This window comes from Delphinus delphis, chromosome 21, assembly GCF_949987515.2.
Source record: "Delphinus delphis chromosome 21, mDelDel1.2, whole genome shotgun sequence".
Classification (NCBI taxonomy): domain Eukaryota; kingdom Metazoa; phylum Chordata; class Mammalia; order Artiodactyla; family Delphinidae; genus Delphinus; species Delphinus delphis.
Window position 1 is genome coordinate 10,583,211 of NC_082703.1, and position 13,538 is coordinate 10,596,748.

The window sequence follows — 13,538 nt, forward strand, 5'->3', positions numbered from 1 at the left end:
CAGCAGTAACTTTACAAAGTCCCATGTCCAAAATGACAAAAAGAGCATTCAGCCCTATGGCTGCCTCTCTTAGTATCCCTGTCGCCCGAAGGTGTAGGCGCCGTGAAGTTTCCTCAAACATGCCTGTCTAGATGCAAATTCCTGTAAGACAGTTGCTACTACCCTTCCGGCTACAGGGAGTTTTATTCCCAGATTGCTGGGCTTAAGGCAAGATGGCTGCATCCTGCCTTTTCATCATGATTTCAAGAGGTGGAATGAAGTAAGCCTACCTTCAGTGGAAGGTGCAAGGAAGCACTGAAACTTGTCTTTACCTTACAGAGTGTGACTTTAGTCACCAAATTCAGATACAGGGCTTTCACTGAGCTTTTTATGTTTTGTGAATATTTATTCTGTCACCAGTAGCATATTGTAAGCGGTGACATTTCTTCCCCCTGCACAGGCCAACTTAGATGCTCCCTTGGTGAAGGGGGTCTCTTTTACATTCAATGTGAGAGGGCAGTGAATCTGTAGGTCTCAGGGACTATATGCTCTACACTGTCCCTTACCTTCTGCTAAATCCTAGGGAAAGATAATGGCCTTTATCTTACCTGCCTCCCTGAAGTGGATCCCAGTGCTTTCTGATGGGGCATAAATAATGAACACAACATTTAAAACTCTAATGTTGCTTTCCAAATAGCAAAATATTTAAAATAACTATTTCTATCGACATTTCTCCTTCCTGTAAGGTTAAGGGCAAGGGAGAACGTACAATATAATCAACATGTTAAAACAAAACCCAAAAAACAACCCTTAAGACCTAAGTCTCCCATTTCTATTCAATTTAATATATGGAAAATTATGTATTTCATTTTCTATTCAACTCAGTATTCCAATAACTGGTTTTCTTTTGACAAACCCACCAGCTCATTTCCATAATTCCGGTATATGTATAACTCTTTCCCAAAATGGATAATGCATGAGCCGTTTCCTCTCCCCACCCCCCCAGGGAAGATTCCAAGTATACAGCAAGGTGACCTCACTAAAGCAAATTATAATCGCTATCTATTTTCTGTGTTCGAACTAATCTTTCTGGGGGTAATGTACCAGTCTTCAATATATCTCTCAGAAATAGATGACAATAATTTTCAATATTACTGCGATCACAACTGTTTATAAAAATCTACCATTTCACGAGCTTCAAGACAGGCTCCCCTTTTTTATTTATTTAAAAACCATTTAAAGTGGAAAGTGTAGAAAAGTCCATAATTTCAAACAATGAAATATTGTGCTTAAAACAGATACTGTCACTCTGTTGGCAGAGAAAAGAGAAAATACCAAAAGAATATAAAAGCAGGCTTGTGTATATATATACACAAAATAATGTCAACTTAATATACAAATGGAAAATCTTGTCAGACAATAAAGTTACACACACACAACACAATATGCTCCAGTTAAATCAATTCATCATTACAATTATCTTTCCTTGTAGTTCAGGGAACAAAATAGTCAAAAAATATAAATAGAAAAATGATTCTCACTCATTTATTCTATAAATATTTATACGTAAAGTACTCCACTAGGCCCTATGTGTAAGACAAAATTATCCTTGACCATCAAGACATGGGAGATTAGGAATAGGAAAGTTACATCTAAAGAACTAACTGGCATATATTTTATTTTTTAATTTTATTTTATTTTATTTTTTATTTATTTATTTATTTTTGCTGTACACGGGCCTCTCACTGTTGTGGCCTCTCCCGTTGTGGAGCACAGGCTCCGGATGCACAGGCTCAGCGGCCATGGCTCACGGGCCCAGCCGCTCCGCGGCATGTGGGATCTTCCCGGACCTGGGCACGAACCCATGTCCCCTGCATCGGCAGGCGGACTCTCAACCACTGCGCCACCAGGGAAGCCCTACTGGCATATATTTTAAAAGAAGTGTGTGCGTGTGTATTATTTAAAAATATAAGTGCACATAACCTATTTTTGCATCAATCTGTTAAAACATCACTGCCAGTGTTCCTCCATTCTCCAAAAATGAGTTTATCTATAGACCAAAGTTCAAGGTCAGGAATATCTGGTTGATCTCTTTATGAATGTGTTATACATATATGACATCCAACTCTCACCAAGAGTCCAAAGCCATAGAATATAAACCTAATAAATATTTGATATGTATTATCAACATGATAATTATTTACAAAGAACCTCTGTGTATAAGACCCTGTGAAAAAATGTACAGTATTTATAGTTATTTGTGGAGGGCTTAAAGTTCAGACAACATTGATACATACATAGCAAGAAGACAACATTAGATGAACACACGTTGGAAAAGTGCTTAGATTTTGTTGATATTTAAACTCAGTAAAACTGATCATTTAGTCCTTACTCTGTACCCAGCACAATACTCAACACTACTGCTTAGAACAACCACATGAATTACATAATATTATTTCCCACAGTGTACACACGTAGAAACTGAGGCTTACGTAGTTGTCATCACTGTCAGAGTTCACACCACGCAGTCAGAGGACAGAACCAGAGCCTTGCCTTTCAACCACTGCTCTGGTCTTACTAAAACCAGCACCTCTCAATCCTGGAGCAACACAGCCATCATGAAGCCAGGGCCACCATGCAAGTGGCCCAGAAACCTCTACTCAGTGTTGCTCAAGGTCAAATTTTCATGCTGATGTGTTCTGAATCACACTATATGCAAATACAAGAATTCTCATTCGGCCTGCTGGTTAGGAAAGAACACAGCTAATTTTTCTTTCTAGTGGTCACATTCAGAAAACAGGTTTTTATTTTTAAGGCGAACAGGCCAGATAATTTGGGGAAAAAGCAAAATACTGCTCAGTTCTCGAGTGCTGCCGAAAGTCAGGATACTGCTGGTTTGGAGATGGCTGGATCAAAGGTGTCAGAGGTAGGACCACACCCAGGGGGGCTTGAATCCAGGTTTGTGCTTTTTAGGGGGATTACGTTTCATCCCAGCTCCCGCGGAATATATAGATTTGGATTCAAAATGTCATCCAGGGACTTCCCTGGTGGTCCAGTGGTTAAGAATCCACCTTCCAATGCAGGGGACCAGTTTTCCCATCGGGGAACTAAGATCCCACATGCCCCAGGGCAACTAAGCCCACGCACTGCAACTAAGACCTGACGCAGCCAAACAAATTAAAGAAAAAAAAATGTGACGCAGCCAAACAAATTAAAAAAAAAAAAATGTCATCCATACTTCATACTTCCTTCACTCCAGTGGGTTTGGAGAGAAGATAAGAGAATCATCAAAATGAGGATTTAGAATGTTCATCTGGGTTTCGCTGAACTGCATAGGTGCATGTTTTAGTCCCAGCTCAACTCCAACTGAGGTTACAAATGGATATGACATTGGACCCCATCCAAAGAAGTCTTCCTACTGTATACTCATATATTACATGAATATATAAAACAAACACAAAACAACTCTTTCATTTAAATATTTGTAACCATTAATATAGTATAAGCTCATAACTAAAAGTCAACTTTCCAAGTTTGGAAGGGAAGAGAGGCAAAAGGAAGTTCCACAAAAATTTTTTTTCATATACTAAATCATGTTAAACATAATACAAATGTTCACACTATAGACACAAAACCATAGTGTGCTGTGTCCCAAATGAATCCTGCTGCCCACTTCACATCGACTACTACTAGAGCAAGTTACCAATCCTCTTCTGCTCCCCTTCTTATCTCCCAGTACAACAGAAAGTCCATGGCATAGGATGAGGAAAGGGGAGAAAAGACACATTTAGGGAAAACCAGAATCTTCTCTAAGTCCTGATAAACTTAAGAATAGTGAGAACACTTGATTCACAAAATACATATCTCTAAACACTAAATAGCAACATAGGTATTGTTATTTATAAAAGAAAACTCTCTTATCATGAACATTTGTTTTCTTTTAAATACCTGTTGACCACCTCCTTCATTTTTTTTCTTTGACTTTTGGATACATTTCTTATCAGTTCACTCATAAATACGATTTCCTATTATGATATATACAAATGAAAAATTTTCAATAAATGATGTACTAAACAGTTAAGATCAAAAACTCTCTTTAGGGCTTTAACAGAGAAAATTTTCTATGCATAATTAATATCCAAACTTTGCTTTACCTAGGGTTGAAATATATTTTTTGAAAAAGTTATAAAATCTGTGGGAATTTTAACTTTCAATTCTGGAGTCCTTAAATATAACACATTCAGTATTCAGAACATTTCAGTATATGCATAAAATTTATTTGTTCTGAAAAATATTCCAAATTAGAATTTAGACATTTCCTTTTAAATATTGGTTTTATATTTACTACGGAATAGCTAAGAAGACTGTCAAGTCCTTTAAAAATGCAGTTTGTCTTTACAACTGTGAGATCATATGTAACAAACAGATGAGTTACAATTACAAACAGAAACATATGCACTTTAAAAAGCTGGCTTTACCTAAGTTCTAACCTTATTTATAAAGTAATATAGGCCATTGATAATGAGCATATTTTCACATGGCAGTAAAATTCACACTTATTAAAACTACTGGAAAAATTGAATTGTAGTACTGTATACTGAGTAAAGTTTAAAAAAATATTATTCCATAAAACAAAGCCAAGTTTGTTCACTAGTCACTAATATTTCTCACTCACATCTTTGTAATCTCTGTAGAAATACGGTGGGTAAGATAAAGCATAATAACAGTTTGCTAACAGGTTCAATAAAAATCCAAGTTACATGTTGTGATAGAAATGTACTACTTTTCTCTCCAAGAGAAAATGCCCATTGCCCTGGCACTCTACCTTTATGCTGAATTCATTTTATATGGCTACCATATGACCTATGTATTGGAGAAAATGTAACTGGTTTAATGACTTCCTAGCCCAGCTTCCTTTTATACATTACTTTAACCTCACTTAATTAACTTCTACGACCTTTTTCAAAGTTGTCACTACTATATTTTTTAAAATACCATGTAGGGCTTCCCTGGTGGCACAGTGGTTGAGAGTCTGCCTGCCGATATAGGGGACACGGGTTCGTGCCCCGGTCCGGGAAGCTCCCACATGACGCGGAGCGGCTGGGCCCGTGAGCCATGGCCGCTGAGTCTGCGCGTCCAGAGCCTGTGCTCCGCAACGGGAGAGGCCACAGCAGTGAGAGGCCCGCGTACCGCCAAAAAAATAAAATAAAAAAAAAATAATAAAAATACCATGTAAAGCATAAAGTCAAACTACTAAACAGAGTCCAAATATTAAACTATATGACATTGACAATATTCAGTCGTGTATCATCTACAGAATTGACAATTTCTGATGGTTCCACCTAATAAAACATTCCCTGACTCTCACATCACTGAAACTAAAATGCAACAGCCGCCCAGAGGAGCCAGCTGCCTGCCAACTGAAGCTATGAAACAGAAGGTTTGGGACACTGTCGCAGACCAAACGCTACTGCCCATCAATAATACCTTTCTTGGACCAAAACAATGTGAACAATATTGCCCTTTAAAAAGAGAAGGAGAGTAACAAACTGGGAGTAACTCACAATGAACATGACCAGTGCAGAGTGGAATAAATCGTGAGCAAATAACAGTGCCTCTGCGACAGTGTTATAACGTTAGCCCGTGATCCAAAAGAATTAGTCATTCCAACCCATTTTCAAAAACATGTAGCTCAAAGTAGAGTTCTTAAACATTTTAGCTAGGGGTTGAGGATAAGGTGTGAAGACGTGAAAACATGGGCTCCTAAAGATCCTCTGTGTAATTTTGAGGTGCTCATGTATAATTTTCCAATGCCACAGTGGAACTTTTAAATATGACTAAATGTCTTTGCAGGTACTGCCCGAACTTATGCAAGAGGAACTGCTCTAAGGGACGACTGAAAGATGCTTATAAGATGCTAAGTTCTCTGGGGACAAGTTGTTGGCTGACATATACACACTACTGTATATAAAATAGATAACTAATAAAGACCTACTGTATAGCACAGGGAACTCTACTCAGTACTCTGTAATGACCTATATGGGAAAAGAATCTACAAAAGAGTGGATATATGTATATGTGTAACTGATTCATTTTGCTGTACACCTGAAACTAACACAACATTGTAAATCAACTATACTCCAATAAAAAATTTTAAAATGAAATAAAATAAAAGTAAATCTCACAGATGTGCCCTTGCAGGTTTTTACAACTGCATCGTCATCATCAGAATGATGTTTCGGAATGTTCTTAGCGAATTTGGTCTATTTTGGTCTAGCTGGGAAACAAACTCCAGTTGAGGTAGTAACTGATGAAATCAGGATCCTATTCTTCCCCATAGATTGCCCAGAATATCTAAGTCACTTAGAAAAGAAAAAAGGAGTCGTTCTTTGGGGAATAGCAGTGTGATGCTCCTGGAGCACCCTCTGGAGGCCAGAAAAAGGTGACACTAGTGAAACGGAGAAAGAAGAGAATTCTGACCTTCCAAAGGCAGAACTCCACAGATCGTACTTAAGTTGGACTCAAAAACGCACTTATGCAATTGTAATCAAGGCGACCTAAGAAACATGCGTACTTAATTTATAGTTTACAAATGCAAATAAATCCAAGGTGTATGTAACAACATTCTCAAATAATTGTTCCTTCATTAAAAAAAAAAGGAATGCACTGATTAGTGTATTTCAGCCTGCATTCTGAATTCCTTGGGGAATTAATTGTAGAGGCATTTTTTTCATAGTTAGAAGAGAGGTCTCAACGTGAAAATGTGCCATTTTCATTCACAAAATGTAAGTAAGCAAGGTTATATAGGGTATTACTAATTGTCAAACTTTTCAAAGTAGTCAGCTGTATGCTTATCAAAACTGAGAATAAATTAAGCTTTTTTTTTTGCTTCTAACACCTTACTTTTTCTAAAGCAACAAACACTGACATCTATTGGCATTTTGGTAGCTCGCTTTTAAAAAATCTGTTAAAACCCACGAAAGGACACACATGCAAACATGCGTAGGATTAGGATGAACCCAAAACACCACTTGGTCCTTTGAAGAAATTTCATTTTATATACCTGACAGCATATTTAATAGATGTTATTTTCCTCTGATAAAGATAAATCCGTTTTTAAGCTAATACTATATCATTTAAGTTTCTGTATTTTCTGTTTGTCAAGAGGAGAACTCGAGGGTTAATCAAAATATTAGAAGTCCACTTTCTTTTTCTCTGAGCAAATGAAATCACTCACCCAAAATACTGACACTTGGTTTGTTTTCGTCTATCCTAACAGAACAACAGGATAAGATCAATACCGTTAGTGTCAAATGTAACTTGTCACTTTGAGAACGCTAATAAAACACTGATTTGCTAAGAATCACACTTCCAGAACTTTAAGCACTACCTACAGCCATTCTAGTGTGTGTGGAGGGGGGGATAATGAAAGATGTAGATTTTTTTAATATTCATTATTTTGTTTATATTTAGAAACACCTTCACTGGATTCCATGAACCTTGTTGGCAATATACTCTTACATTCGATAAAAAGATAACAAAGAGCATGTGGATACACATTTTCTTTTTCAATTTGTACTAGTCCCAAAAGACTACGCATGCATTCTATATAAGCATCAACTCTTCAGTGTGGCCAGAAAAGGACTCATGTTTCAAAACCTTCTCAAGTTTGAGACCTCAACCTTTTTCTGCCAGAGATAAAACGATATTGCACCTCACTCTACTTTCAATATTTAGACTGAATTCAGGACTGTTTTCATAATACCTATATGCAGTTATGGTATTTGACATACTTATCCACTTTTCTCTCTATTTACAAGTAGTACATATTAATATTTATACTCACTCTAATCTAAGGCCAGCTCTCGATTATTTTTTACCGTACAAGGTAAATGTGGAAAATTGTGTCAGATATCTTAGCAAAGGCACAGAAGATCTGTGTCTTAAATCACTTTCTCAAGAGAGCTAACACCGATGGGGCACTTACTACTGCTGTTATCTCATTTAAGCCTCGGCATAACTTTATGATAATAATTTTATTATCCCAATTTTACAAATAAGGAAACAGGCATGGAGAGATTAAGTAACTTTCCCATCACTATACAGGTAAGGAGCAGAACTGGGATTTAACCTTTTTTTTTTTGCGGTACGTGGGCCTCTCACTGTCGTGGCAGCCGCTCCACGACACGTGGGATCCTCCCAGACCGGGGCACGAACCCGCGTCCCCCGCAACAGCAGGCGGACCTGCAACCACTGCGCCACCAGGGAAGCCCCAGAACTAGGATTTAAATGCAGGCAATCGGGCTGTAGCACTAAGTACCAGGTACCCTGTAATAGTGAGGCATTTTCGTACTAAAGGACAGGCGATGAAACACACAGAGCATCTGTCACACTGCCTGGAACATGGTAGGATATTTAGTAAATAGTAACTCCCTTATTAAAAGTATAAAATACTAGTGCCTGGCATGTAATGTGTTCATTGCTCTCATACTGGTTCAATATTTTCTGATTACTTACATACTTTATGGTCTTTTCTTCCCATTTTTCCATCATATCATTTTCTCATTTTGCAGATATGAGAACAGTATCCCAAGTTTCTCCCACTCTCTTAAAATCATTCTCCAAAATAAACCCGCTTCATTCTAAAATTAGTATTTAATGTCTTTAATAATTACATCATCTAAGTGGTCACAAGTCACCAGCTTGAAACAGATCACTGGACATTCCTCCTGTTCTGTAAACACGCGCTGCCCTGGTAGTGACGGGGCACTTCATACCCAAGAATGTTTGACAAGCACTTCAGCCTGGGAAGCCACTGAGTTAACAAAACAGGTGGGTGATGTCACCCGGGAAGCACATGGCCGGCTTCTAGCCATTTGGGATACTAAGTGTTTTGATGTTTCCACCACTTGTACTGACAAACGCCCCTTCTGCCAGGGGTGAAGGGAGACCCAGTAGCTCTAGAACTGAGCTAGGCTTGATAATGAATGGGTTCCAGGTCATTTAAAAGGAAAAATAAAAATAAAAAGAATCCTTTGCAATGTTTTAATGAAAGAAAAACATCAACAGAGATTCATAGAAGAAGCTTAGAGCCAAATACCAAATGGGTGGGGGGAGGGGGGGAAGCTCTGGTTTTGTAATTCAGGCTTCAATAGATAAAGTTTGCTGAGCTGAATCAATACGAAAAGTCTGGATATGGGAGATCCAGCATCTAGGAGGTGCAGGAAGTTACAGCACCCTTGGTACATGGATCCTCGTTACAAAGCCCAGGATTACGCTGAGGTTGCTTTTTTCTTTTTTTCTTTTTTTGAGCAAAGAAGAAAAATCAATGACCCCAAGGGCCTGGGAACTATTAGAGTCATTACTGCGACACAGATAATTCTGTTGAACATCTGCCGCCACAACAGCGTGCAATTCAGTATAAAAATGCGATGCTACGGAACACAGCTACGTATGTATCACATACCAGTCACACGTGTCGCATGAAAGTTAAAGGAATCTTGTTCCCCTAAAGCTATCCCTCCAACAGATGTGTTTATGCCTCCGCATGTAATACAGCTCACAGCGGGGCTGAGGGGCTGAGTGCTCTCAGCCTTCTCTCTCCCTTGACTGTCGTGAAGTAAGGTTATAACCTCCAAAAAGAGGCTTGGCTGTTGCATGGGCATCGTGTAGGACAGCAAGTTTCAGCGGCTGTTTTAAGAAAGGGGTGAAACCTGGGATTGAAGGGCACTGATGGAGGAGCTATTTAAGAGATGGGTGTCCTGTAAGCCCTAATTTGAGCCGGTATGCCAAGTGGCGATGCTATAGTTACGGCATCTAGAGGTCATTCCTTTGAGGATGCCTGAGGACTACAGAGTGCAAAGAAGCTTGAAAAAGAGGTGTGGGTTTCCCTCACAAACCATTATGGCTCTCAGTTATTCACTCTCCTAAGATAAGGAAAAGTACACTGACAGCATTACAAGGGAAATGACAAGAAGGAAAGAAACAGTGATTTCAAAGCAATACTATTTAACGCCAGGTGCTTTCACCTAAAGCAGGTTTCAAGTTGATCGTTGTTTTTGAATCAAATGAAGAATAAATATTCTTATCTGCTTTATAGGGTTTAACAAGCACAAGGTGCCCTGGAGGGGGGTAAAAAGTTCCTCCCCAAGGAAGACAACTACCTGATGGAAAAGAGAGATACACTTTAAAACCAACCTAGAGCCAAGTTCACTCCAGATTCTCTGGGAAGAGAGTCAAGAGAATGTCACTTAAAGATGCCAATCTATCTGGTTCAGAGGGAATCACAGCGGTGGGACTGGAAAGCATAATGAGAGTCACCAAGGAAACTCTGGGACGCTGTGTCAGGAGAGAATATTAGGTAGTCCCAACACAGCTGCCTACCTAATAGATGAGATCTGTAGGACACAGAAATGCCTGTTGGTTCTTAAAATCTCTCCCACCCACCACGGGTGCTTATCTGAAATGTCTATGTTAACTAAGGCATTGCTGCCCTGAAGCCTTGACGAAGTGCAGACCTGTTACCTGAAAGGGATGCTACTTCAAGCCACCGTCCCCTCCTTAATTCATCAGACCTCCTCCAGAGGACCACAGAAACGTCTGAAGGCAGAGTACTCCCAGGCAGGACAGGACAACACTTAAAGAGCCCCGCAAATAACTCTTTACAACTTTACCACTGCGGTCAGGTCTAAGAGCTCTTTCATTTACTAAGATAACCTGCGAGAGGACAGTAGAGAATGTCACTTAGGGAGATTGCTAATCCAGCTCCCCACTTCAGCCTTTGTTGAATAAAATGCGATAGGGTGTCTCCAAAACAGGGATAAAGTAAGGAAAATTTCAATACACCCTCATGAGAGCTAATGAAGGGTAATGAAGGTGATCTGCCCAGCAGCATCCTATCATAGAAGCATGCACAGGAATGGTCAGTGGCCAAACAATTACTCTCTGTTCAATTTGTTTTGCTCAAAACCTGTTTAAGGTCTCTGCCAATAAGCCAGGCTCTGAAATGCTCTCAGCGATGCCAGTAAGAGAACTGGGCAAATCTTGTTTACTTCCTGCAAGGAACGGGCAAATACTTCTGTAAGATAACAGAATGCCATTGAACTAATTCTTCAAAAATACTTTACGAAGTGTGCTGGGGGATGTTCCAAGTGCCTTGAGGTCTCTGGATCAATTAATAATTGGGAAGTGCAGAGGCAGAAAAAAGCCCTTATATTCTTCCCCCACCCCTCCGTTTTTTTTTTAAAGCATCCTCTTCACTTAATCACTCATAAACAAGTATTTATTTGGGGCGCCTCCTCTTTCCAAGACAGTGTCGAAAGCATCAGCCCTTCTTAGGGAAACAGAAGGTGAAACTGTCATTCACGTCCGTGAACCGATTATCACGCACTAGACTGGTCTCTAGAAAGCCTCAGCTGCCATTTCATTCTATTATATAACCAGTGGGCAACTGGGTTCAAAAGTTCAAATGAACTTTTGCTTTGGGGCATCTCTTGGGAACATAAATTAACCACATTTATCAAAGAGGTTCTGAAAAATAGAACTGCAAAACCGAAAGTTTGAGAACCTTTTTGGGGACCTGATTCCTGGCACTGGGCTGGATTTTATCTGCTTCGCTGACCTCTAGGAATCCCTCTCAGCTGATCTGAGCTCCGATACCGCAGGCCTGAATCCGAGTGAGCGTCCGCGCACACCGCGACCCTGCACTCCCTCCCCGGAGCCCAAAACACCGACGCGCGACCGCTCGCGTTCTCTCTAGAGCACCCCGTTCTTCCGAGCCAGGCGCTGCGAGGGGAGACCCGTTCCCGCTTTTCTCGCTAGAGGGCAGGCGGGGCCCGTGCAAAGCGCTGCTGGCGCTGGACACGCGCGCACCCGGCCTCCGCTCCTGCACGCCGGGTCCCGCTCCCGGGCTGGGCTCGGCTCTGGGGTGCTGGGCAAAGGCCGTGCCAGGGAGCGCGGCGCGTCCGGCTCCTCCGGAGGCGCGGTCCCGGCTTCCGTCCTCACCCTGACCGCGGGTTGCTGGCGCCCGGGTGGGGCTCGACGCCCAGGTGAGGGGCGGCCCCATGGAGGGCGAGCACCGCCCGGCCCCGCGGACGACCGGGAGCAGGGCCAGGCGCCCGGAGCGCAGGGCGCAGGCAGGCGAGGGCGAGGCGACGGCATCTGAGAAGGAGAAAGAGAAGGAGGAGAAGGATCGCGGAGCCCCGGCCGCGCGGCGCACTCACCTGGGCTCGGGCCGCCCGCCGCGGGCGCAGGCTTCTTCCCGGAGCCTCGGTCCTTCTTGCCCTTCCCCTTGCCTCTGCCTTCTTTGCGCTCCGACATCTCGCCCGAGAAGTGCACGCTCTGCGCGGACGGCGCCCGGCGGAGGCGACGCGCGACAAGTTTGGTCCAAGGGCTGGGATCGGCTTTGGGAAAAGTTTGTCCCTCGAGGGCGGGGGGCGGAGGCGGGTAGAACCACCGGCCGGGCTGCGGCGCGCGCGCTGCGCGGGGGGCGTCTCCTGTCGCCGGCGGGGAGCGCGGGGACGCGGCGTGCGGTCCGGGCCACCTGGGACTGGCGGTCGCTGCGTCCGGCGGTCGCGCTCGCTCTCGGGGCGGCCCCTGTCGCGCAGGGAAGTGCTCGGTTCCCGCCGCTGTCGGCTCCTGTCGCGGCCTCTGTCCGGCGCGCTCGCAGCCCGAGGAGGGAGAGGCAATCACCGTCCGGCCAGCGCTTGCGTCGCCCGGCAGCCGCAGTCACCCCGCTCCTGCCCTCCGCGCGAGCCCGGAGTTTCGACAAGTTGGGGGGAACTCCTCGCCGGCTCTTTTTCAATTGCCCCACCGCCAACCACCTCCCGCCCGCAGGTTGGACGCTGGCGCCTCCTTCTCGCCCTCCCCTGGCCTCGCCCCCTCCCTCGTCCCCGCCACACCCCCACCCCGAGGCGCGGACACGCCACCGGGAGGAGCCTGGGCTCGGCGCTCGCGGGCGCAGCCCCTTTCCCTCCCCGAGCCGGCCTGGGCGGGGGGCGGTGCGCTGGGCGGCTGCCGGACACCCCCGACAGGGGTCGCTGGAAGCCGCGCGCAGCAGCCGCCGCCGCCGCGCCCGCGGGAGCCGGACCACGCGTCCCGGGGAGATTCCGAGACCCAGGAAGGGATCCGGACCCGGGGCCCTCGCTCCTCGCTCCTCGCTCCGCTTCCCCGCCAGGCAGCGCCCGGGAGGGCTGGTCCCTTCCCTCCAGCGCGGAGAAAATGGTGGAGACAAATTTTGCAGCTCCGACACCTGCCCGGCCAAATTAAGGCCCTGGAACCCGTGGGAAGGAGAGAAACGGCTGCTGTTTTCTCATTAGAGTTTGGGGTTCCGTCCTTTCTTTCTTTAGTGAAAAACCCCACACGCACGTAGGGCAAAGATAAAACTCTGGGTGGAAGAGTAAGGCGACTGTGGATACACAGGAAGGGCTCGGGGGACCGTAAAGATGGTTAGATAAATCCATCTTCATCGATCTGCTCCTGGGATGTGTCTGTGTCCTGCCTTCGTGTGTTTAACAACGTGCCTGACAGACTTCTCATCTTCAGCTTTTCCTAAAAGAAAT

General features: G+C 43.6%; 1 protein-coding gene across 5 annotated transcripts in view; it reads right to left on the bottom strand.

Annotated features, from left to right (window-relative positions):
• Window positions 1-13,538, bottom strand: part of NRG1 (neuregulin 1) — a 1,009,792-nt gene that overhangs the window by 202,168 nt on the left and 794,086 nt on the right. For 4 of the 5 annotated variants that reach the window (XM_060001391.1, XM_060001390.1, XM_060001388.1 and 1 more), the window contains exon 1: window positions 12,201-12,754. The exons of the other annotated variant lie outside the window; for it this stretch is intronic. In XM_060001391.1, coding sequence (XP_059857374.1) covers window positions 12,201-12,297 — 97 coding nt within the window. In that variant the 5' untranslated portion in view covers window positions 12,298-12,754. Of the gene's footprint in view, window positions 1-12,200; window positions 12,755-13,538 lie in introns of those variants that run through there. 5 annotated transcript variants of the gene reach the window in all.